The following is a 27,729-nucleotide window of genomic DNA, read 5'->3' on the forward strand; positions in this document are numbered from 1 at the left end:
TACCCTGAAATAAAAAGTTGCTCTAAAATCCATAATTTTGCCCCCTACCCCTTCAGCAATGACAAAGGAGATATGGATGCTGGCATTATCCTTCCAGGCCAATACCAGAGTAAAGGAAAGAAAGGGAATAAGGAAGCATATCATGTTCAGTTAAAGTATGAAGTCTCGATCTGGCATTTGAGGGAAGTGATCTACCTCAATTTGATTTGAGGGTCTCTTGCAGTTTCGCAGGACTAGGTATCAGGTGAAGCCTTCTTCCACCGTGAGATGTATATCCAGGATCCAAATCCCTGAAGTATGGCTGCCATATGGGTAGTGAGAATGAGCTGGAATAGTCCCTTCCATGGAGGTTCAAGGGCAGTCTTTGTTCTTAGTGATTCCATTTCAGGAGGATGGGAGAAAATTGGAAACATTAGTTTGGAGATTCATAGCCAGACTTTTTTTTTTTTTTTTTAGGAAATTAGACTAATTCAGGAACCAGTCCAGTTTACAGGTCTATAACAAAATCAAAAACAATTAATAGGATTAGAATCTAATATAGACAAAGGTGAACACATAATTTTTCTCTCTAGAAGTATCCCCATTTCTGTGTTTTCTAAGGATAATCATGGCAAAACTGATTTGTTTGCATTAGACTTAGCCTGAGTATTTATGTAAGATAGTGACTGACCATATAAGCTCTTTTTAAGATTGCTTTGCTGGAACCTTATAAGCAAGGTACAAGACTGATTTTTCCAAGGGGCTTTACTGGCTCGGTAAAGTCAATCTCAGTTCCTTAAAACTGTCTGGTCAGCCTGAGTCTATGCATATCTATTTCAAATATGACATTCTAGTGAAGCTTTGGTGATATAATCAATCCTGTTACAAAGGGAACAGAATCTCATTGAACTCATGCAAATAACTAACAATATTGCCATGAAAAGAATGCTCAAGAGTTTTCTAATTCTGGAGGGATCAGGTAGGGAGGAAAAGTAAATGTCTCATCTTTGTTCACAAAGGTATACCTTACCAAATTGATAGCTTAAGAGAAAAGAGAAAAAGGTTTCTTAAAATCTGGAAAAACAAAACATTAAAGAACCAGCAATGTTTCAGATAAAAAGTCCTCATCAGTTCATTCAGTCCCATGATGTTAATGCTTGTTGTGCTTGAATCCAGTTTTTCCATTAGTTCTGGAAATTCTTACCCTGAGTTCAGTTTTATGATCTTAAAGTTACCAAAAACATGAACTAGTTAAAAAAAATCATTTCCATGAATCTCCTTGAAGATGAAGTGCTTTTACAGGAATAGTTTTGCAAAAACATTTGAGTAAAACAATAACTGTCTGTAAATGACAAAAGACTTTTAAAAATACCCATTATTAAAGATCTGATGAGAGTTCATTTTCATGAAATTGACAAGAAAATTTGGTAATTTCTATGACACAACGCCTTTTAAGATAATAACAAAATATGACTGATAACATTATACCAGGACATATCAGATTTCCAAGAATTTCATATTTTCTGGAACATGTATAACATACACCGACACAAACACAACATAAAGAAGGCTTTGTGGTGCTTCTTATTTGACGATGTTTCCCATGCGATTTAGCATATCAAATAAGCCTAATTAGTTTAACATGACCCTTTTTATAAAGAGAGAAAATAAATCTTTTGACATGTTCCAGAGACCCTATGGAAAATCCCAAAGTTAGTTCTTTTTTTTTAAAGATTTTATTTATTTATTTGACAGAGAGAGAGACAGCAAGAGAGGGAACACAAGCAGGGGGAGTGGGAGAGGGAGAAGCAGGCTCCCTGTGGAGCAGGGAGCCCGATGCGGGCCTTGATCCCAAGACCCTGGGATCATGACCTTAGCCGAAGGCAGACGCTTAACGACTGAGCCACCCAGGTGCCCCCCCCCCCAAAGTTAGTTCTAAAGCAAAAAGACTTCATTTAGAATTTGATTTGGGGAATTTTGTCAAAAATACCAAAAAGTTTATCTTTTAATTAATTTCTTATTTCTTAAGCTTTTATTTTAATTTCAGTATAGCTAACACACAGTGTTACATTAGTTTCAGGTATACAAAATAGTGATTCAATAATTCTATACATCACCCTCTGCTCATTGTAAGAGGACTCTTTAATCCCCAGCACCTATTTGACCCATCCCCCCACCCACCTCCCCTCTGGTAACCATCAGTTTGATCTCTATAGTTAAGAGTCTGTTTCTTGGTTTGTCCTTGTTTTATTTTCTTTGCTCATTTGTTTCTTAAATTCCACATATGAGTGAAATCACATGGCATTTGTCTTTCTCTGACTTATTTCACTTAGCATTATACTCTCTAGTTCCATCCATGTCATTGCAAATGGCAAGATTTCATTCTTTTTTTATGGCTGAATAATATTTTATAATATATATGTCACATCTTCTTTATCCATTCATCTATCAGTGGACACAGGCTGCTTCCATAATTTTGGCTATTGTTGATAATGCTGCTATAAACATAGGGGTGCATGTGTTTCTTTGAATTAGTGTTTTTGTATTTTGGGGGTAAATACCCAGGAGTATGATTACTAGATTGTAGGATAGTTCTATTTTTAACTTTTTTGGGGAACCTCCACTTGTCACAGTGACTACACCAGTTTACATTCCCACCAAAAATGCAAGAGGGTTCCTTTTCCTCCACATCCTCACTAACACTTGTCGTTTATAAAATACCAGAAAGTTTTAAAACAGTTGGTCTAATAGGAACATAGGTCACCATAAAACAATACTTAGTTTCCCACTTAAACACAGTGACAATTAAAGACTTTGCAGGCAAATACAAAAAGTTAAATAGTTGGTTAAAAAAAAAAAAACTACTTTAGCTCTTTTAATAGGGTAGATTCTTTTTTCTTCTTAACATAATCAAACACCTGATAAAAACGACACAGGAAATTATTTTGACAAAACACAGAATCCTTGTTTTCTAGACATATTACTTTAAAAGGTAAAGAAAAGGGGCGCCTGGGTTGCTCAGTCGTTAAGCGTCTGCCTTCGGCTCAGGTCATGATCCCAGGGTCCTGGGTTCGAGCCCCATATCGGGCTCCTTGCTCGGCAGGAGGCCTGCTTCTCCCTCTCTCCCTCTCTGAACTTATGTTCCCTCTCTCGCTGTGTCTCTCTCTGTCAAATAAATAAAATCTTTAAAAAAAAAATAAAAATAAAAGGTAAAGAAAAACCTGTACAGTCTTTTATCAAGAATAGACCAATAGTACAAGAAAACTTTGTCCTCTTAACAGAAAGAAAACTGAATTATAATTTTGTACCAGTTTCCTTTTGATATTAAAACTCATTTACTTAATTAAATTCATTTTAGTTTTAGCCAGTCCTGACACATGTAAAATTCCTTTCCCTTATTATTTCTAGTAGTTTTCATTATATATATATTAGAATTTTAACCCTTAGAATACTTTAATTTCTAGTGAAAACTAAGAAATAAGAGATTATAAATGGTCTTTTACATTAACATTCTATGGACTGGCAGACATACTTTTATAATTTCTAGAAATGTGCCTTCTCATTGAAAATTTCTCAGCATGTCATAAAACACACTAATAGACCCAAATAGTTTTAATTCCTTTGTAAAAGGAAGCCAAAAAAAAAAAAAAAAGGATAAACCTATGTTCAGTAATTAGTGTTCAAATTTTATCTTATTTGGAAATAATCTGGATATTCAGAGGATTGAACTTACCATTTAATATAACCTAGCAGACTTTAAGGTTTCAGGTTACCAAAATATTTGGGGAAACTATTTAAAAAGCTCACCCCAAAACTTTTTATCCTACTTTTATCTATTTAATTTACTTGTTCTTAACAATTATGTTTAGACTACCCATAAAACTTTATGATACAGTAGGCAAAGTCAGCCCTCATCTCAAGCTATTTTTTTAAGATTTTGTTTATTTATTTAATTGACAGAGAGAGCGAGAGAGAGAGAGCAAGAGGGAACACAAGCAGGGGGAGTGGGAGAGGGAGATGCAGGCTTCCAGCCGAGCAGGGAGCCCGATGCGGGGCTCGATCCCAGAACCCTGGGACCATGACCTGAGCCAAAAGCAGTCCCTTAACCAACTGAGCCGCCCAGGCGTCCCTCAAGCTATTTTTCTTGCTGATAAACTTAGTAAGAGATTACATGAACTTAATTGACCTTTAGTAAGCCTAGATAGGATAAAGGTATTATATTTAATGCTGATAACTCCAAAGACATGCCTGTTTTAATTAACTCAGCAAACTCAAACTGGCTTTAATACCAAATATTTTCCCAGATCACATGAATCTGAAATTCATTTGGATTAAGTTTCTATTCTATTTTTGAGAATTTTTCTGAATACTAAATTTATGTAAGTGCTTGTTTGTTTAAGCCAATTAAATAGGCTTTTTTACAAATTAACTTTGGTAATACACTCTAGAGGTAGAAAAATACTACACTTCTATAACACATGTATAGGGGCTCATTAAACACACAGACAGACGTAAACAGAGATCTTATACCTTCTATGGCTAAAGCTCTTTATTACTAATATTTGTGGAGAAGTCACTTAAGATTTGAATCTTAATTAATCCTAAGAATAAGACAAGTAATCTTGTGGAAGCTGTATAGCAGTTTGTATTTTTATTTTTATTTATATATTTTTAAGATTTTATTTATTTATTTGACAGAGAGAGACAAAGCAAGAGAGGGAACACAAGCAGGGGGAGTGGGAAAGGGAGAAGCAGGCTTCCTGCTGAGCAGGGAGCCCGATGTGGGGCTCGATCCCAGGACCCTGGGATCATGACCTGAGCCGAGGGCAGACGCTTAACGACTGAGCCACCCAGGTGCCCCAGTTTGTATTTTTAAAGAGCCTCTTTTCTCCATTTTTTTTTTCTTTAGTCTTAGGAATGGGGAATGGTCTAGGTAAGAGTTAACATTTAAATCTAAAAGGCACAGGGAAGGGATTCAAGTTTCTCTAAGAAGGTTTTCCTAAAGCCAATATTTACAAGCCTTTTGCGATAAATAGGGGAGGTTTTGGTACTCCTAAAAAGGAATATGTGAACTTTGAATTGCTTCAAGTGCTTTATTTCTAGTTTTGTAAAGATTTGTAAGATAAGGAAGTTCATTCTAACTCTTCAAAGAATTGGAGAGACAAGCTGAGGGTTCTGGAGGGGAGGGGGGTGGGGGGGATGGGTTAGACTGGTGATGGGTATTAAAGAGGGCACCTAATGAATGGAGCACTGGGTGTTATATGCAAACAATGAATCATGGAACACTACATCAAAAACTAATGATGTGGGCGCCTGGGTGGCTCAGTTGGTTAAGCGACTGCCTTCAGCTCAGGTCATGATCCTGGAGTCGCGGGATCGAGTGCCCTTTCGGGCTCCCTGCTCGGCGGGGAGTCTGCTTCTCCCTCTGACCCTCCCCCCTCTCATGTGCTCTCTCTCTCTCTCTCTCTCTCTCTCTCATTCTCTGTCTCAAATAAATAAATAAAATCTTTAAAAAAAACTAATGATGTAATGTATGGTGATTAACATAACATAATAAAATAAAATTAAAAAAAGAATTGGATTGCAGCTTAAAGGACATTATAGGTTGATCTACACATCCAACTATGTTACCTTCAATTTGATTAGGGAAGAAGCCCTAAGAAAAAAGAATTCTTAATGGGCTCTGAATATCAGTTTCCAATTTGGCCAACTTGTGACCACAGAAGTATTTAAACATTTCTTTTAAATATCTTGTCAGTTTTCAGCCAGGACAAACAGTAAATATATCTGGCAGTATTGAATGACCACTTGGACTCAAGAGGTGTCCCCAAGAGGATACAAAAGATATTTTATTTTCCCCTATCTACAGGGTACTACAGACAGAGATATGAGGGAGATGACTGTGGTAAGAATTCTCACCCTTAGCTGGCCTCTGCCAATTTTTCCAGGATCCCATCTGTGGGTTCTGAGTGCAGTTTAAAGTGAAGCATGTAATTCTGATATTTACCAGAATTTGGCAATGTTTTTAAAATTAATTTTAATTTAGTTTCCCCTTGGCTGTTTAAGGGAGTAAGTGTAGCAGGTTAGCAGAAAATTCCTCAGTCTCATCAGCTCCGGGAGCAGCCCATAAAGCCATTAATGTGGTGAACTTTTGCTTATGGTCTTGTAGTCTCTTCAGAGTGCAAATAGAGTTCAGACATAGGATTACTAGAATGGCTACTTGAATAAAGGAAGATAGAGGGCAGCAGTAAAAGTTATGACAGTCATATAATCTTTTGTTTTAGATGCCTCTTGTGTCTAGTTTTTCATTAGCTTTTTGCAGTTTTACTTTTAATGACACTATTTTGGAATTTTTGAAGCCTTTTGGAAGCTTCTGCATACCAACTAAAATAGTTATTCCATTCCTAAGGGTTTGTTTAATTTGGAACTCTTACTTTTAAGTACACTTCCTAAATGAATGATCTTGTCTAATTGAAACATCCCTTCTAATGGGTATTGTCATTCCCCTGAGGGATGGCAGAAGTCTGGTCGGACCCTAGCCACAGATGGAGTTCAACCCACATTTCTGTCTGGTCATATTTTGGAGTCTGTCAATATGAGGGTTACTGAGAAGATACATTTCCATGACATGAAACAAGCTTAGTAAGATATTGCTGTTTTTGTATTTATAGCCTCCAGGACCATAATTCTTAGATATAAAATAAGCAGGTATACTGAAGGTTGTGCACTTGACTCTTTAGAGTTTAAGGATCCCATTAGCTAAGTCTTTGGATTTCTCCGAGCCAAACTAATACCTAAAGGACTTGAGCTATTGGATTTGGGATTGTGCAGTGTTTTACAGTGTACCTTTCTGCACAGAAATTGTCTTGAATTTGGTGATTGATCTACCATCAATCTAACTTGTTCTGTGGCCAACTTATTCTAACACAGAAGTCTTTGGGTTGGTGGCAAGCACCCTAACAATTCTTAAGTGCTCAACCCATGCCCACCAATTTTCACAGCTTTTTGGTCTCCAAAATCCCTATTAGCAATAGCTTTTACCTACACAAAAACAAGGCAAACAAACATGTATACCTTGATATATCAGCAGTAACCAAGAGATGGTACTATGTCCTGGCCAAGAGAAGGCTTTGTGTGCCCTACCAACAACCTCTATGGAACCTCCGACCCGGGAAAGAATTGAATCAGCAGACCTCAACAATTGCAGACTGTGCAATGGGGGCTCAGCATGGATGTGAACTGTGCATTGCCCCGAACAGTTCCCTTGTGGATCTTGGGACAGAATTAAGGCGTGGGAGTTTCCCATTAAAAAACCTGGTCTGAAAAGCTAGAGCCTTAGCTCCAGTTCAAGCTGACCTGCCCTGGATTGGAAAGCCAATTAGAATCGGAAGCTCCTTGCAAAGACAGTGGAGCTGTGAACCTAGAAGGAACGTAACCACGGCCTTAGGAAACAGTGAGAAAGACAGTGAATTCAGAGTGTTCACGGGATACCACCCTGTGTTTCTTGTTGTTCCCAAAGCTGTCAGCAGTCTCCTTCCATCCTGCTGCTGCCACCAAATCTGTTAACAAAAATTAAACTAAAGTAAATTTAAAGATCAAATTGGCTTTATTCCCTAATTCATGAATCTGGCAGCATCCCATCTAACAATAGAAAGGAGCTCTGCAGAGCTGTAGAAAAGGTTTTTAAAGGCAAAAAAAGGGGTGGAAAGAAGGAAACTATTGGCAAAGAATGCATTGTTTCAGGCAAGGATGCTTTCCTAAGGAGAATGGAGGGGTCTATCAGGCAGATTATTGCACTAATGCTGTCCCAGGTGATTCCATGTTGACTGGTTAAAGATCATGCTCCTGGAGGATCGAAACTGCAATTAGGTTAGGTTTTAAGTCCTGGTTTGCTGACATGGGGCTTAGCAACTGGGCTCCATTTTTAGCTTGCTGTATCTTTTTTAATCAATAGTATGGTATTATTTCAAAATAGAATTGGCTCAATGGAATCTAATAGAAAGTCCAAATGGAGACTAAAATCTATATAGTAATTTAGTTTTTATAAAGTTGGCATTTTTTTTTAGAAAAAAGTGACAAAACATAGATTATTCGATAAGTAGCGTTGGAACAAGTGGTTCACAGTATGTAATAAAATAAAGTTAGATCCCTACCATAAAACAAAAGACATGCGATGAATTGTACATTAAAAGTTTGGGGGCATCTGGCTGGCTCAGTTGGCAAATCATGTGACTCGATCTCAGGTCGTGAATTCAAGCCCCATGTTAGGTGTGGAGCCTACTTAAAAAAAAAAGTTTAAAAGGCATGAGATAGAATAAGGATTATAGATGGATTATAGACTAAATGTATAAAAAGCAAGAAATAGTTGAAAGTACTAAAAAAATTTAGAAAAAAATTATGGGATGATGAAGGTCTTTTTAAACATAACAGATTTAAAAGAAGAAAAATATCATTTTAACTACATAATAGTAGTTTTTTTTATTAAAACAAAATATTTTTGATAAATTAAAAAGAATTAAAAATTTATACAGGAAATTTGTAAGAATGGTTTACCTCACTTATAATCCATGATATAAAAGATAGGTATTTTCACTTTTAGATTGTTGAAATTAAAAAAGAATGTTAATTTCTAGTGAGAATGAAAGTATGGGGACAGAAAAATCTTGATTAATGTCTCAAATTACTTTTGGCTGTGTCTTTTATTCTCTTTTAACTCCATTTATACTACCATAAAACTGTAACAAGGAGGTCAAGAACATATGGACACCCTGGGCACCTGGGTGGCTCAATCAGTTAAGCGTCTCCTCTGGCTCAGGTCATGATCCCAATGTGCTGGGATCAATGGGGAGTCTGCTTCTCTCTCTCCCTCTGCCACTCTCCCTACTCATTCATTCTCTCTCTCAAATAAATAAATAAAATCTTTACGAAAAAGAATATATAGACACCCAAAAGTTAGCATTGGTTATTGCTCAGAGAATAAATAATTTTCTAAAAAACTTAAATCTGTATTTACATTTATCTAAAAACGTGTATTGCTTATGTAATTCCAGAATTTTTTAAAAGGATAGAATAAAACGATTATACCCTCTTTATTATAAAACTTTAGAAAGATTGGGGGGAATGCCCAGTTTTGCCCACATCATAGAGATTGTAATTTATTTTAATAGTATATTAATAATGAATAAAAAGCTTCATTTTAAAAAGCTTTATTTAATATATATAATGTATTATTTTCTCTAAATATGTTGCTCAAAGAGGATCCCAGGTGTTGTTTTATACTGGCTCACAGTTTAACATAGTGTCATATAGGAGAAATTCAGACTTAGCTACCCCAAATTTCCAGCTGTGATGGTGGAAATAAAATAAACCCTCATGGGCTTTGGCATGCTAAAACTTCAAAAAAGGAAATTTCATCTCCCGTGGCTCTAAGTTCCTCAATTCATTAGAAGGCCAGTTAGCCTCACATATGTAAAAGGAATGCTAGGACCATTTTCTCTAATTTCCTACTTTGACCTTTGTTTATGCAGTTGAGCAGTGCTTTTTCAAACTACTGGTTGTCATTATTAATGGATTGTAAAATCCTTCAGTGGTCCCTACCCAACATTAAATTTGTATTGAAATAAGTTAGATTAGAATGAATAGACCAGATTAGAATAGAGTAAAAAAAGACAGGATCAAAATGCTTTGCACATAATTAGAGTTAATATAATTTCTTAAAACTTTTCATCATGCATATGGGTACTGAGCCATGAAATAAAAATGTTTTGTTTTATCTTTTTGTACTCTAAATTGTGATTTAAAAACAAAACAAAACAACAGCAATTTTTTTAAAAGACACTGCAAAGAAGTATAATTTAACTTTTAGGTAGACATGATCTTTTTAGCAAAATCTCAAAAATATGTTCTATATGATGAAAAGTAATATTTTGAAAACAATCTTCCTTATATGCTTAAAGTATTTCTGGTGCAACTCTTCTAGGTAGTTCCACTCCAAAATTATTTTTTTTATTACTGAGATATGGACTTGAATATTGGCCCCAGCTGGCCTCATTTTGTTCCTCTGTAAAATCAGTAGGTTGAACTCATATAAGAGATTTTAAAATGCGAAATATAAAAATCTTATGTCTATGGCTTTTGCTATAAGCTTTAAGAGTATTTGTGTAATATCTTAGTTTTTGTTACTCACCACTCATAATTGTGTTGTTAGTTAAAATGACTCCAAAACAAATTATTTTTCAGGAATGTAAAGCAGATTTGTGTAGCTCATTTTAGTTATTCAGTGTTGTATTTGAAATAGTTTCTGAAACTATTTTCCTTCCACCCCACCCCTACCTCCTTTTGTCTTTAAATTTAGACACCTATTGTTTGAGGGTTTTAATGTAACCATATTAAAGAAGATATATAGGAGTCTGGAAACTAACTTAAAACCTTACTTAATAATAACTTATTCTGTGACCTAAGATAGGCTAGTTAATTTTTTTTAAATGTTAACTTCTTCATCTGTAACAGAGGGATAATTAACTTGTTCTGCCAACCTACAATACAATGGGTAAGTGCTAAAACAGAAGTCTGTATGACATGAAGTAAGATCACCAAGAAGGAAGGGGAATGGAGATGTAGGGTAAGGGGTTAGAGGTAAGGGATTTGGTGAAGTGTTAGTAAAGGAGATTTTTACTGAGATGATACTTGAAGAATGTATAGACATCAGATGAGCAGAGAAAAGGGTCTAGAACATGCCGTACAAAGAACAAGGATGAGAAGGAGGCAATTTAAGAGATAGACGATAGAATTTATAATAAGGCTTGGTAACCAACTGATTTGGCTATGAGGGAAAAGAGAGGAGAAATTTGGGATGAATTCCATGTTTTGATTTGGAGCAATTGAATCAGTGACAGAAATAGTCACTGAGACTGATTATGTAGAATAGTCTTGTGGCTGGATTGAGAGAGAAAATAAGGGAGCCTAGCTATGCCCTTTGTAAGTCTTAAATATCACTGATTCATTCAAGTAGAACTACCCAATAAACAATCAGTTACTAATTAGAAACTCAGGTGAGATATTTAGAGATATTGTGAAGAAGGGCTGGGCATAGATATTTGAGAGGTATTGAAAAATATGTGTTATAGATGACTCTTGAAAAATGCTTGGCTTTCTGAGGGTAATGAAGAGTATGAGGTAAACGGAGTATTACTTTTTTAACCTATTTTAAATATGAGAATCTTGAGGATTGGCCTTGAAGAAATGGCCAGTAAAGAAAGGCATTAATTATAAAAGAATATAAATAATTCCCAATGCAATAATTTGGCCTTGAACATTATGGGACTGGGCAACCTAGGGCTCGGGAATAACCTAAAACAGGAAAAAGAGCATCCCTTTATTTGAGACAGAAACAAAGTGAATGAGTGTGAATTTGGATGAAAAACAAAAAAAAATTGACATTAGAAAGGGGCACATTAATTTAGCTGAGGATAGCTTTGAGTTTTCTAGTACTATTAAATGCAATATTTCTTCTAGCATTTCAGCATCATTTGGCATTTAAATTCCCAAATTGATTATTAAACATGGGCTCTGTTGTGATGTGAACAAACTAGAAACTGCCTGGAAAACTCTGAAGGCGTATCTCTTAGAGATGGATGGACATTATTTTGGATTTGTCCACTGGCAAATCTGATTATTTCAACTTCAGTTTTCTCATCAATAAAATGAGAGATTTAGACTAGATAGCATTCATTAGATCAGCAAATCTATTTATTCATTGTTTATCTGATGTGTGGCTCTGTCTTTTCCATTTTAATATTTTGTGATTATTTTCATCACAAAATTGACAACATCCCCCCCACCTCAGCTTGAGAAGGAAACTCATCCAGGTGTTTATTGAGTAGGAGAGGTTATCTTTGTTCCCATTCATTGATATTTTGGATAAGGACATACTTATCCTAATATACTAAGATAAGCAAAAAAAGGTAGCTTTTGATTTGTTTTGTTGTATTTTTGTTAAGTCTGGCTGTAGAGACAGGTGGTCTATTATGATTATGACAACATATCATTTATTTGTGTGATGCAAGGTGTAGCCTTTAATTCTAATGTAAAAATTATTTGTTAGAACACTGTGGTTTTCTTATGCAGATTCATATGCTTCCTTTATTATTTTGAAACCTATATATATAGTCTTATGAGGTATATGCAAAGAACTCATGCTTGTTTTCAAGAATATTTTTATAATTAAGGTAATAGGGTACCATTGGTTTTTCAAATTCTGACTCAAACTTTGGTGATGTTAATAACCAATTAAGAGGGGAGAATTTCCCTGGTGGCCAAGAGTGTATTTTAAAATTAGTTTTAAGGTCCCTCAATGAATCACTGAGCATGTCTTTAAAAAATAGTTTGAGTAAAACTTCATTAAATAAATGAATAAAGCAGCTAGTGATGAAGAATGGATTAGACAAGATTCTTTTCCTATTTAACACAACTAACAATATTATCATGTCATAGCCCATGGACCACCAGGGATTTATCTGAGACAAGGGTCAAACCTGATTAGTAGCTTCCAAAATCTGGGCATACTTTATTAACAGACTCTGAATGTCAATTTCAGTAATGGCTTTGTGGGTATCTGCTATGTTTTTCAGGTGAACTATGGCAGTTAGTGCACTTAAGATTAAACCATTATGTTACCTGAGGGAGTGTATACATCATGGTATGGCCTAGCTAGTTCTGACTAATTAGGAATTAGGAATAAAAGATAATCAATTACATTTTCTTCTGTGATGTGAAAATGGGTATGCTTGTGATAGTTTGGAAAGCCTAGACACTTTATAATTATATATATATATATATATAATTCTGTTTTGCTAGGTTCCATTATTAAAAAAAAATAATAATAATTAAATACCTTCCCTAAGAGCCTTTTTCAATATTTAGGCTGTATGTTGTTGATTAAAATAATTGATAAATCCTTAAAGTACAAATTTCTCCCCTGTCCAAATCAGGATATAGCCTTGTGTATCTTGAGGGCTCAGTCTGTGTGGCAACAATTATTGGTTTCATCATTCTGTGATCAAGCTAGTGTGAGACAGGAAGCAGCAGTTTAAGACCCATTTCCACCTCTCCTTTCCCATCTAAATAATGCTTTACCCTTCCTGGGGTAACCTCTCACTGGGAAGAAGTCTTAGAGCAGAGGTTTTGAATTGTTGGGTTTTCAAGGCTGCTTGTAAAAACTTTAGGGTTCCCAATAAGAAGCAAAAAAAAAAAAAATTATCTGGCCTCTTTTCCAGACTTACTAAATCACAGTGTTGGAGAACAGGCATTTTTATTTTAAATTTTCCTATGTGATTCTTAGAGTCTACCTGACACTGGACACACAGACGTGTCCAATTGTTCTCCTTTGGGAAAATGAATAGTGTTGTATAGTTTGGTGTTAGTTTCATTAAACTTGATTTTCTGCACATTTCAGCACTCTCTAGAAGTAATATGTATTCTTGGATGGTCCATGGGCTTTATTTGTTTCATTTGAAGTATAGCTGGATGACAGTAGCCTTCTACAAACATGTTGCACAACAGAGAGTGTTCATTTTTTTAGTCACAATTTCACCATTCATGGGAATAAGTATTGGATCGTAGAACTAAAGGGGACCTCTAGAGAGCATTTCATCAAGCCCCCTGTCTCTAATTAAGTGGCTGTCTAAAGCATCCAGAAGAGATTTCCCTTAAATACTGACAAATAGAGGTTCAAGAAGCCCATTCAGTTGCTCATTACAGTGTTTTTATCACTCTAATAGTCAATAAATTCTTCTTCCCATCCAACTCAAATCACCTCTGCCTTAACTCAAGCATTTTTCTTCTTGTTCAAACCTCCATGTATGTGGCTGAAAACAGCCTAACATTAAAACCATTGCATTGAAGCACTATCTATTTAATGGACACAATGTGTTTCATGGACACAGTTTGTCGAAATCTGGTCAATAAACAGAAACAGTATAGGCAGTATAAAGGTACAGGTCACTGAATACTAATTGAAATAGAATAAAATAAAAATAAAATAAATGTGCTTTAAAATGTGTTTAGCAATGGAATTCGGGGCTGTCCAGGATACTCTTTACATAGACATCTGTTAGGTAAAAGAAAGGAGTAGTTTTCTGACAGCCTCATACTTGCTCTCTGAAATTTTGCCTTCACAATCAGTCCAGTATTTCTGTTCCCACTTTAGGTTTTCTTCCTCCCAAATCTTCCTACCTGCTGGCATGTGAATTTTTTTCTCTTTATTTATTTTTTATTTTTTTTATTTTTTAAATTTTTTATTGTTATGTTAATCACCATATATTACATCATTTGTTTTTGATGTAGTGTTCCATGATTCATTGTTTGTGCATAACACCCAGTGCTCCATGCAGAATGTGCCCTCTTTAATACCCATCACCAGGCTAACCCATCCCCCCACCCTCCTCCCCTCTAGAACCCTCAGTTTGTTTTTCAGAGTCCATCGTCTCTCATGGTTCGTCTCCCCCTCTGACTTACTCCCCTTCATTCTTCCCCTCCTGCTATCTTCTTCTTTTTCTTTTTTCTTAACATATGTTGCATTATTTGTTTCAGAAGTACAGATCTGTGATTCAACAGTCTTGTACAATTCACAGCGCTTTGTTTGTTTGCTCTTCCAGTTAGTGATAGAAGGCTTAACAACACAAATGGGAAGTTAAAGCAAGAAGTCAGTCAGTGTGGTAAAATTTCAGACAAGATCGACAGTCAGTCGATCAACCAAATGGTATAAATAATCTATATAGTTTTCCCCATTTTTGCTGGATTAGAGTAATGATTCTCAACTGTAGACTGCATATTGGAATCACCTGGGGAGTTTATTAAAAGTGGCAAATCCTAGAATGTTGCAGGTAATTTTGATTTAATAGGAATTAGATGATTCCCAGGCATTTTAAAAATTTTATTTAAATTTAATTAATTAACATATAGTGTATTATTAGTTTCAGAGGTACAGTTCAGTGATTCATCAGTCTTATATAACACCCAGTGCTCATTACACCACGTGCCCTCCTTAATGCCCATCACCCAGTTACCCCATCCCCCCATCCCCCTACTCATTCAGCATCCCTCAGTTTGTTTCCTATAGTTAAGAGTCTCTTATGGTTTGTCTCCCTCTCTGATTTCATCTTGTTTTATTTTTCCCTCCCTTCCCCTATGATCCTCTGTTTTGTTTCTTAAATTCCACAAATGAGTGAAATCATATGATAATTGTTTTTCTCTGATTGAGTTATTTTGCTTAGCATAATACTCTCTAGTTCCATCCATGTTGTTGCAAATGGTAAGATTTCTTTTTTTTTTTTAAGTATTCTGTATCCTGCTACTCAAAATGCGGTCTTTGCACCAGCAGACAGTGACATTACCTGGGAGCTGATTTGAATGGACAATCTTGGGCCCCACTGAGAATGACCAAGTCAAAATCTTCATCTACACAAGAATTCCCATATTAGAGTTTGAAAGACCCTGTTAGATACTCTAATATTATACAGCTTGGTTCAGAACCACTGGGTAGAGGAAGTGAACAGAACCAGAAGGCCCTGAGATTGAGGATATGAAGGAAATGAGGAAAGAAGCAGCAGGTAAGGAAGGGAAGAGAAAAGTGGCAGAGTGTAAAATCAGGAGAAGACAGTTATCAAGACTTTACTTAAACTTAACCTTAATTTTTTAAAGGGCAAAGATCTTTTTGTTTTGTCACTGTGATGTCAGTGCTCTGTTTTGCATTATTTATGAATGTTCTTTATCCTTTTTGTAACTCATAGGAAGCAATAATAAATATTTAATTAATAAATTGTCAAAGTTCTTTAAATAAAATAATTTCTAAGGGAGTAATTTTAAACATGGTATTGTTATATTTAAAGAAGTAATTATGCCATTGTTTTTATTGGTGATGTGCTGATATGATAAAGCTACTTACAAATACTTTAATTTCTTGAGATGATAGATATTCTCTCAATAGTATTCCCTTACTGTGGGATGTGTGGTTCCTTAAGCTTTATCCATCGATTCCTATGCATATTTTGGATGAACCTCCCTTCCCAATCTCATGTTTACTGAGCCTAATATAAGAAACATCTTAACTTCCCAGATTTTACCTTTTATATTAGACAATCACAGTTAGTGATGTACCATCAATGAATAAGCTAGTTAAAATTTGACCCAAATATTTTAATGCACCCAATGAAGCAATTTAGGAAGGATACTAAGTATGGGGGAGGGGTGGAATCTAATGAAATAATATTCCGGCAGGAGTGGAAATTAATATAAGCAAGCAATTATAAGTTAATGTTCCCATGGAGGCTAAGTGAGTTATTTCACTGATTTCAGGAACTGTTTTGTTTTGTTTTTCCATCATAATAAAATATGAATATAGTTTGATGTATTTAATTCATATTAAGTAGTACTATTAATCAATAAATGTCATTAAATAGATTGTACAAAGGGAATGTTTTCTTTTTAAAAATAAATCTCACGTAACAATGTGAAGAAATATTTCTTAACTGTGTCACATCACTATTTAGAGATTAAGCTTATTTGTTTTTTTAGCTCTTTATATTGTTACCTGTCAAGCAGACACTTCTAAATGTATTTCATGCTTACTAAACTTTCAATTGGAATTAAGGCATGTGAAAACAGTGATAGCAAAAAGTGCTATTTTTAGTCTTGAATGTATCTTACTTTTTTACTTTTAAAGTGAATTATAGACTGCTTTTGAAGCAAATCCCATAATTCTCATTAATATCTTAAGTCAAAATTTTGAAAAGTAATGACTTTAGAGAGATGTTTCTTTGCATATTCTTGAAATGTAATGGCATATCTAAGATCAAAGTGTCCTGAAAAAATATGTGATATGTGATCACTAGATAGACAAAATTGCTATTTTGAACAATTTACAGTTGACTCAACACATATGAATGAATAATTTAATGTACATATTTTTAAAGTTTCAGAGCATAATTATTATCAAACATAAGATTATACTGTTAGATTATATTTTAAAACATTATCATATTTAAATAGTATAGTCACAGAGAATTGATCTTAATGTGAACATTTAATAAATAATTTTAAAATAAATTAATGGTTAATTATCTTTATAAATATTATCTACATTAATTTTCTAATTTGATAGGAAAGACCAAAGTATATAAATGAAGAGAAACTGAAACATTTTGTATAGTACCCTCAACCACCATAGAGTTAGAAATGAACACTTAGACATATGTGTCTAAGATTAAAATAGGGTGTGACTTATAAACTATTAATGCTTACTTTGTGCTATTTCCGGCTGACCAAAGCCTGTCAACTTAAAGCCAGTAAATAGACTGTTCTATGATAACACTGACTTCAAATCTAGTAATTTGTTTACTTAACATATGTCTGCTATTTCAATTAGCAACTTTGGCGCATCAAAAAAGCCTTTTTAAATCCGGAAGAGAGGAATTATATATGATTTTATTTTTTTAAAAAAGTGTCTATTAAAAGTGTTTCCTTTTTATAGTTTGAATTAGTAAGTAGAATATCTAAATAAATATACTACTTGGATGAAAGATAGGAACATCAATGTAAGCCCAATGTAGGAATATGAATAGTTAAAAAGTGGATATAATTTGTTTGGGTATATTTCATATATGTAGTGTATATGTATATGTACTGTGTATGTATAATGTATATAAAATATAAATTAAAATTACATGGTGACAGGTACAGTTCTAGACTTTGGAATACACCAACAAACACACTGTGTAATAAGTGAGTTGTAAAATATGTCAGATGGAGTAAGAAAGGAAAGATGAAAGGAAGGAAGGAAGGGGAGGGAGGAAGAGAGAGAGAGAAAGATAAAGAAAGAAAAAAAGAAGAGGAGTGTTCATCAAGAATCAGTAGTTTGGAAAGGATTCAGGATTAAACAGAAGTTGACTTCACTGGGAAAATGAGATTTGAGCAAAAACTGAAAGAAGGTAAATGGACAGACCAAATTGATTTACTATGTAGAAATTTCTTTAAAAAAAAGATGTATTTATTTATTTGAGAGAGAGGAAGAGCGCGAGTACGAGTGTATATGCACCTGGGGAGGGGCAGAAGGGGAGGGAGAGAATCTCAAGGAGACTCCCCGATAAGTGGTAGCCCAAGGTGGGACTTGATCCCACGACCCTGAGTTCATGACTTAAGCAGAAATCAAGAGTCAGACATTTAATGAAGGGAACCACCCAGGTGCCCGCTATGTAGAAATTTCTATTAAAATACAAAAGAAATTATTTCAAAATTTAATGTTACCCAAATTGCAAATACAAAATATGCCCTGACAGGGGCACCAGGGTGGCTCAGTCCATTAAGCATCTGACTCTTGGTCCTTATCTCTTGATCATGGGATCAAGCCCCAGATTGGGCTCTGTGCTCAGCTCAGAGTCTGCTTCAGATTCTCTCTCCCTCTCCCTCCTCTCTCTCTCTCTCAAATAAATAAATAAAATCTTAAAAAAAATGCACTCACAAATCCAGACTTAAAATTTGTCTTTTTCAAAATCTTCTATAAGATGATAAGAAGTATCTTATAACTTTATTTTTACAAAATAAAAACAAGACAGAGTGAGTCCAAGTGTTGTTTTTGCTTAAACTCTATTTGATGTTTGTATTGATTGCACTACATAGGTAGGAATATAATCATGTCTAATAGAAGAATATAGTTCATATTTAAACATTATGCACTATTTTATGAATATCATACTCATGTTCAATTAAAAAGGATCCAAGTGGAAATATGGAATTGTGAAGCAATCAATAGCAGAATTTAAGGAGCATTTAAATCTAGTAATGGACACTAACAATAATTCTGTTATTTGGATTTTGATATGCTCTGTTTCTTGGTATTTTAATATTTGTCTATTTACATTTTTAGTGCCCTATGTCTTTAACTCTCTGCATTTTTTTAATATTTATTTTTATTTACTTTAGAGAGAGAGAGAGAGAGAGCAAGCATAGTGGGAAAGGGCTGAGGGAAAGAAAGTCTTAAGCAGACTCTGCACTGAGATATCATGACTCTGAGATCATGACTTAAGCTGAAACCGAGAGTTGGTTGTTTAACCGACTGTGCCACTCAGGCACCCCTGCATATTTTTTTTCTTTGATATGTGCATTAGGCAGTCAACAAATAACTTTCATTGAATTGGCAATATATGATTTATTTAGTTGGAGAGGATACTTACTTTCTTATATACTGAATGCCAAACACTACCAGTCACCAAGGATAAAAACATAAATAAGACAATGGACTTCAAAAAACTACTCTAATAGTTTAGTAGGGGAAGCAAACATAAAAAAAAAATACAATGTATTATGACAAGTGAAATAATAATATGTAACATTTGCTGACCACTATTAACAGGGGCCATGGTAAGCACTTTACACCTATACCTCTGTTTACCTTCAGTCCCATTAGATAGGTACAAATACCAAATCCATCTTAAAGCAGGTAAAGTGAAATACAGAGATATTCAATAACTTGACCATATCACAAGAATAGAGTTTGGGTTTGGGCCTAGACTGTCAGACCACGTGGAATCTGCATTAACTTTCTCCCTTGTTCAGAAGAAACAGTGATAAACTATCTCATCCTAGAGCTATATCTGGAGTTTTCAGAAAGAAAGTGACATCTGAACTGGATGTTATAGATGAGTATTTGCTAGGCAGAGAAGACAGGAAGGGTTTTTAGCATGAAGGAAAGCATTATAAAAAGGCAATGAGAATCAAAATTGGGAATGATACAAGAAATCAGGAATCACAAGTGGTGATTGTGTGTTGCTGGATATGAGAAGCACAATGAGAAATGCTAATAAAGATAGAGATGGTTTAATTGTTGAAGGACTTTTATCCCTTGCTCAGGGTTTACTCCTTTAGTACAGGGATGACAAGTTTTATTTGCAAAACAGCACTGATTTATAGGCAGTGGCTTGTATTTTCAAGCCATTGCTTTTAGAGCAGCATGGAGGATTAATTGGGATCTGAGAAACCTTTTAGAAGCCTATGTCATCATTTAGACATTACTTTCCCAAACAAAGTTGGAGTAGAGAGGTGGGACGGTAATGAGGAATATTACTTGGCAATTTTATTTGATAATTTTGTTAGGTATGAGAAGCGAGGGTGAGGGGAAAGGAGAAAGAGAAAACACATCCCCAATTTTTAGCTAAGCTACTGAGGGGATGGTGCTACCAATAATCAAGAGAAGGGAACAAAGAGAGATATGCCAGATTGGTAGAGATGGGAAAGTGAGTTACGTTCCTTATTATACATCTTGGGATATCTAAGTGGGGTCTTCTGCAGGCAGCTGGTAACATACCACTGCTCAATATAAAATTCAGATTTGGATCTGATGTCATCTACCTATAGGTAGTATGCAAAGGGGATGGATGATTTCATCTAGGCATGAGCCCATAACCCAAAGAAATTGACAAGACCAACTCTGGGGAATGCTGTCATTTGAAGGACAGATGCTGCTATAGTAGCAGTTGAAGGAAGCTTTGAAGAACGAGTCAGAGAGATGGAAAGAGATCAGACTGAAGTGGAAATAAAGAAGCCAAGATGTGATGTACTATACATCTTCTGTAAGATTCATTTCTCTAAATACTTTAAAAATATCTCTTTGGAATAAGTGAAATAAGTGTCTCTCAAAGGTGTAATTTTGATGCCTAGCCTATAGCACCGATTTTTACTAAAGCATTACCCTAATATAGTGCTGTCAGCTTGGATCAAAGGACATTATAAGAAAAGACCAATGGAAATTTGTGTTGCATCTACTATGAATGTGTCTCTCTCTGCCACATCCCTCCCTCCCTCCCTCCTTCCCTTCCTTCTTTCCTTCTTTTGAGGATGTTGCTCTCTTCCTTACACAGGAAACTTGGTAGAAATTTCACTTATATCTCAAGAAAAGAAACAGTTATGCTACTGCTGACCAGTTATCTATACATGTATCTGTATCTATATTTATCTATCTGCTTGATATGAATCATGTAAGATATAATGTGAATCATGTAAAAGTTTGTTTCCCTTTTTTCATTGACTCTAAAAGGCTTAGATTATTTCCGGGGATATCTTCTGTCATAAAACCTTGCTGTGCCCCTTGTGGATAGACTCCATCTTTTGCAGCCTGCCAAAATGCCTCATTCAATTATTTCAAATTTGATTCTTTCCTGCTAAGTCGTATGATTGTTTTGAAAAACACTGTAAGTGTTTGCTGGGACAAGAAAGAAAATAAAAACAAGTGTATGTATTAATTTTGAAGGTTTTTGTACAGTGATTTTGACCTATTGCAGACTTCATTTGGTAAATGTTAGCTGAACTGAATCCACAGTGGGTTGAGTATTGTTATGTGAGAGCTCAGCTTTTCTCAGCTACTCCAAAGCACCTTAGAAGTTTCTCTTGGTGACAGACTTTGATCAGGGTCCCATCTCTGTCTTCCACAGTGACAAGGACGGTGTGTGCAGAACAGTGTGATGGCAGGTGCTATGGGCCCTATGTCAGTGACTGTTGTCATAGAGAATGTGCTGGGGGCTGCTCAGGACCGAAGGACACAGACTGCTTTGTAAGTCTTGGAGCTTCTACTTTTCCCATCTCCATCCTTCCTGGCTGGACTTAGGCACATTGACTCTTTAACATTAAAATAAGGTCAAGTTTAACCATTTTAACCATTAATCATTTTAGGATTAAGAAAGATGTTCTGCCTTCCTATAATTCATTCCCTCACTCGGTGGCTATTGATTGACTAGGATTGTTCTGTTCTTGTATATGAATTATGTCTTTCTGGTGTAATTGACAATACAGGTGAGATGTATTAGAGAATGTGAAGAGGAACATATTGAGATATCTTTTTAAAAGCTAATAGCATCCTTCCAAAATTTACATTGATTACCTGTTTATGTTGTTGCATAATTGAGTTTTCTGAGTGGGGGCTCTTGAATTTTATTTCTTGGATTTAAATTTTAAGGTTATAACCATAGATTTCAAGATTATTCTTAAATTTAACTATTTCCCAGTTTATTTTGTTTACAAGTTAATTTTATTCATAATTTATAAGATTTACAAATGCATGCTTAAAGCAATTTATATGCTAATCTGTGTGATTTTTATTTTAGAAAAGGACACTTTTCTAAACATGTTAAGAACATGTTTTAATTACATTTTAATATACCTGATACAGTTCTTTCTGTTCTTTTGAATACAAACAGTTCTGTGAGCTATAGTTAACACAATTTCATATACAGACATTATTTTCATTTTAAGCTAAAAATCATAAAATAAGAAATTGTTTTTGCTGTTAAAAATGAACACAGAAATTCATTTTCTTTTTCCCATTTTGAAATATCCAAAGAATACACATATATATTTAGAACTGAATATTTTTTCAAATTGACACTTAACTCTGAAAATAAGCAAAACATAAATAAAAACTCTTATGACATAGACAATTTCTTAATTTTCTTAACATCACAAGAAACTTTATTCGTTGACCCTAATCCTATAGTGAAACAAAAGTATCTATTGCAGAAGTGAGTAGTGAAGAAGAAAAGAAACATTTTAAAAATTTAAGGAAGATGCTTTAGCAGGCCTTGAAGTGAGACCTTTTCCCTTGCCTATCACCAGACACAAGGTAAAGCTTGATGTCGAGGATGCTGAGCAGGTGTTAACAATGCCAAAACAGTAACAACAAGAAACACCAACAATAGCCATAACTTTTACTTAGAAGTTTTTCATTGCATTTGTTTTCATGGTTCCATTATCATAATGAACAGAGTGTTGGGTGAGTCTCAGAATCCTCATTTCATTACTTTTATGGGATGGTCCAATGACTCCACTTTGGCATTTGGTACAGAATGTTCAAGAATGCCAGACCGAGGCCTTGGTGTAAGTTACGTTGTTTTGCATTCTGTCTGGAAGGTAAATTTGTTTGATTCCTTTAGTTTATGTCCCTTTGTTGCCAAGTAATCTGTGCACAACCTGCATAAAGTATGTTCGTAAAGCAATTATGAGGACACATGAAGTTTTATAGCCATAAATTAAAACTTACTGAGTTTTGTAGATTGCTTTTTAATAGATTCTTCCTGGAAAATGTCATCTTAGTGAATAATGTATCATGAGTGAGTCTCGTTCTGATTATGCATCTAGTAGACCATCATCAGGGAATTGTCATGTTGGTGATAAAGTGCTTACTAAAACAACAGTTGATGAAGAAAATGTTTTGAGGAAACAATGAATTAGTGCTTATTAATAACCATACATACAATTTATGATGAAATATAAAATATAGCTTGAGTGCATATTAGCTTACTTTCCAAGGCTTCAATTATTCCTATGAAGGTTTAAGCTGTTTAATTAAGAGAATTAGTTTATCAACTCTTTTGAAAGCCATGCTTTATGTACGTAGACATACATTCTATTTTTATACCAAATACCTCTCAGGTGGTAAAGTTGTTTTTTAATTCTTCTCAAACGCATTTGAACATATTAACAAATTGAGGTCTCAATACAAATATATAAGTCAGCAGAAACAAATTGTTTTGTTTGAACTTGATGGCTTTCACTGAATGGTGTGGCATTATGAAAAAGACCATATAGGAAATGGCAGCACATTATTTAATTGTGAGCTAAGTAGAGACTGCTTCTCTTCATTTTGGCATTACATACTCCATATTTACACTTGACTGGTCACCTGCCAGAGCCTTTTCTTCAAGTCCAGTTTAAATATCTATCACAATGTTTTCCTACTATACAACGGCAATGAATGTGCTTACCATGTCACTTACAGCACTGAACTTTTCCAAACACCAGCTTTAAGGAAAATCTAGACTATAGATTTGGGGAGTTAGTTGTTAGTGCCAGACTCTTAAGACTCAACATAAACCCTTTGAATAGTGTGAGTTGAAATAATTTTTCACTATTAGCTAATTTTAATAATTTAGATCAATTATTAGTTTGGAGATTACTGGGTAGAGACTAGGTAAGTTGAATATCAATATCTTTGTATAGATTGTATATCCATTGACATTGGAAAAACAGTTTTGTAAAATTTTCGACATTCAATACAAATTTGAACTTAAAAATAAGTACTTACTGACTATAAAGCTGTCAAACTTTATATTTTTTATGAAATATAAGAATAGAACATACACATATGTTGTATATAAATATGAATATAATAAGTAAAGAACACATCCTTCTTACACAGCTATTAGAGCAGGGTTCCTTTAACGAGTATTATGAAGGCTATTCTTAAATGAAATTAATATTTGCTATGTTGTAGGCCTGCATGAATTTCAATGACAGCGGAGCATGTGTTACTCAGTGTCCCCAAACTTTTGTCTACAATCCAACCACCTTTCAACTGGAGCATAACTTCAATGCAAAGTATACATATGGAGCATTTTGTGTCAAGAAGTGCCCACGTAAGTAACAAGATAAGAATAACCAAATTAATTAGATCATCATTTAAAAACACACCCACAAAATCATATACATTTATTGTAATTTAAAATTTGCAACATTATCATGAATTACTTGGATATGGGTACTGTTGCTTACCATTTCACTAATAAGGAAATTACAGTTCAAAAAATTCAAGGGATTGGTCCAAAGTCTCAGCAAAGGAGTGACATGTTTGAGGTTAGAGTGTAGTGTCATTGCCTTCTAAACTTACTGTTTTCACTATTCCTCAGTGTTTTTGTACATGATGCTGTTTCTCAGAAAAGTGATTAGTTAAGTAGGAGCAAGCTTTGTACTGAATGAGGTCTGCTTCTAATCACAATGAATGTTTACCTAATATCCTTTCTGATTACTTATTTGTAATAGAATGTATAGAACTATAGTTTTAATATCAAATCTAATCTTAAACAATAACAGTAGATGTGAAGGGCATGTTTAGCAGTCTTTACAAAATTGACAGCTCATCCTGAGGATTCAAACAGTTTAGCGTTCATCAATAATTCAGTAAATATATGTCTTCATATTTGCTCCAGTCAGTTTCTTTGCTTGGAATGAGTGATGGGACATTATTTCTTCATTGTTCTATCTACTGGAAAAACTGGAAAAAAAAATCACTACATTTGTCCATATATTCATTTAAAAGAAGAAGGTTTTACAAGCTACTGCATACCACTATTACGGTTTTCTTCATTTTGTGCCTGTGACTGAGTAAGAAGTATAAAGGACATGGGATGAGAGTGGCTGTGGGTTCTGGCTTTGCCCACGTATTACTCATGTGATTTTAAATGAACTATTTAGTTTTCTGTATTCTCCTCTTTAAGATGTGGCTGGTAATAATCATAGTTCTCTTCTCTCCCAGAGTTATTATAATGATCAAAAGGATGGGGAATAAGAATCAGAGGGATAGCATATAAAAACAAGTCTTTGGAAACAATGACAATTTTAGTCATTATTATTAAATATTTTTATATTGGTTAAAAGAATAATTATGCATACAAGCTTTCAACACCTAACTTGTGGCAAGTGGCTAAACACTGAGAACTATTTTGTGAAATTACACGCCCAGTTTCTAGATATGGTAACTCCTAAATTTCCTTTCTTAGAATAGTTTAGGTCAACAAATTACAGGCTAATTTAAAACACTTTGGTATTTATCTATGTAAATTTCAAATATTTGAAGGGCCCTGCTCATAAGGCATGGTTTGTTAAACTGCAACTATCTTGGAAAAACAAAGACATTTAGTTCCTAAATACTGCTCTACAATCCTTAATCTTGAATTCTAAAATTCAAAAACTCCAGATAAATATTTTTTGAAACTCATTTGGCTACAAAATCTGAACCTAACTGATATGGGGTCTTTATAATTTGTATTTACTCCACTTAGCATATATTACTACAAAAATGTAGACGTGTTTAAATATGGGGCATTCCTGTAAAGACCTTGCAGAAAGGATGGTTACATAATATACAGTACATTCACTCGTTGCAGGTTGAGTTTGCCTCAGAAAGAGATTAGGTTGTTAAGAAGGAGTATTCTCAGAATGAAGACAGGAAGGATGAAGAACAGGAAGGGAACAGGCTGTGGTGCATTCTCCGCAATGTACCTTTTTTGTGGTGGATGCCCCCTGGTGGATAACTGGGAATATAATGATTGCACTGTGCCCACCCCGAAGAATCCATACACATCCCTCTACCCCAGACTCCCTTCAATCCCAGATTTTCCAATATTTCTTCCTCCAGGGCAAGCCACTGCTCATGAATCCACATTTATTCTAAGCTCAGATCACTTTCATACAAAGTAAATGATCATTTGAACTACCCAGAACCATGCCCACTGGTAGGATTTTTTTCCTCGTTACCATCTTTCTAGTCCCCTCCTCAGTGAGGCTGCAGGGCAGCTGTCGTTCATTTTGAGCTGCTTGCACCCACATACCAAACTTAGTTTTTGTCCTCCCTCTGTTAGCTTGTCACAAGTGCCCTCTCTTGGTCCCCATGCAGCCACAGGTATGAGCCGAGGGAGAGGTACCAGCACAAGGAGTCTGGGCTATCTGCTTATGCAGTTTACTTGTGCCTCTGCCTGGACTCATATCCAATCTTAAATGCATTGCCTCCATCTTAACAGTGGATTCTGTTGGACCTGCCCAACATTATAACATCATGGTTCAAATAAAACCTGATGTGTGATGGGCGATTCTGGCTATAAAATCCATCAATGACCCATGGTTAGGTGCTCTATCTCTATCAGGACCCAGAAACATCTAAGGAGCTGTTTATTAAAAGGTGTATAATTCTATGCTACAGATGGCATGGATTAGCTCTAGAATCCTAGAGGTCTCTGATAGGATTTTCCAGCTGGGACTTGCCATAACTCCATATGGCATATTTCCTACCACAGACACTCCTAAGATCATAAAGCCTCACGGGTTTGTTTGTTTGTTTGAAGGAGAGAAAAAGAGTGTGAGCGAGGAGGAGCAGAGAAGGAGGGAGAGTGAGGGGGAAGAATCTCAAACAGACTCCACTCTGAACATGGGAACCCAACTCAGGGCTGGATCCTAGGACCCCAAGATCATGACCTGAGGTGAAGCCAAGAGTTGGAAGCTTAACCAGCTGAGCCCCCCAGGCACCCCACCTCTTGGATTTTGTGACCCAAGTAGCAGAAATGCTTGCATCCCAGACTGGACCTGTACCATATGCCTTTCTTGATCTGAGACCCCTTCAAGGCCAGAAGCCTTCCATACCACTGAATATTAGGCCAGAAGCAGTATGCCCTGACAGGGAATATACTGCCTTTAAAATATAAAGTGGCCTCGGGGCGCCTGGATGGCTCAGTTGTTGGGCATTTGCCTTCGGCTCAGGTCATAATCCTGGTGTCCTGGGATCGAGCCCCCCCGTCAGGCTCCCTGCTCCGTGGGGAGCCTGCTTCTCCTTTTCCAACTCCCCTGCGCTTGTGTTCACTCTCTCACTCTCTCTCTCTGTTGAATAAATAAATTAAAAAAACTCTTAAATATATATATATATATATACATATATATATGTATATATATATATATATATGTATATATATATATATAAAGTGGCCTAGCAGGTGTTGTGTTTTCCCTTTACTATGGGAGGCTCTAGATGCAATTATCTGGGTTCTTTATTGGGGGGCAGGCAATGTCTTGGCATATTTCAGATCACTGGAGCCATAAATATTTTACCAATGTATCAGGTAATCAGACATTCCTGATTTATGTAGTATGCCTTTCCTAAAATGC

The 27,729-nt window shown here is 35.2% G+C and overlaps 1 protein-coding gene across 1 annotated transcript in view; it reads left to right on the plus strand.

The window, feature by feature from the left end:
• Positions 1 to 27,729, plus strand: part of ERBB4 (erb-b2 receptor tyrosine kinase 4) — a 680,938-nt gene that overhangs the window by 362,981 nt on the left and 290,228 nt on the right. Inside the window, exons 6-7 of the mRNA XM_088021952.1 lie at positions 21,459 to 21,577; positions 24,293 to 24,434. Of these exons, the coding sequence (XP_087878078.1) occupies positions 21,459 to 21,577; positions 24,293 to 24,434 (261 nt within the window). The remainder of the gene's footprint in view (positions 1 to 21,458; positions 21,578 to 24,292; positions 24,435 to 27,729) is intronic.

Source organism: Eumetopias jubatus, unplaced genomic scaffold (assembly GCF_037043125.1).
Source record: "Eumetopias jubatus isolate StellerSeaLion01/CBP00866 unplaced genomic scaffold, mEumJub1_p1.0 scaffold_3, whole genome shotgun sequence".
Taxonomy (NCBI): Eukaryota; Metazoa; Chordata; class Mammalia; order Carnivora; family Otariidae; genus Eumetopias; species Eumetopias jubatus.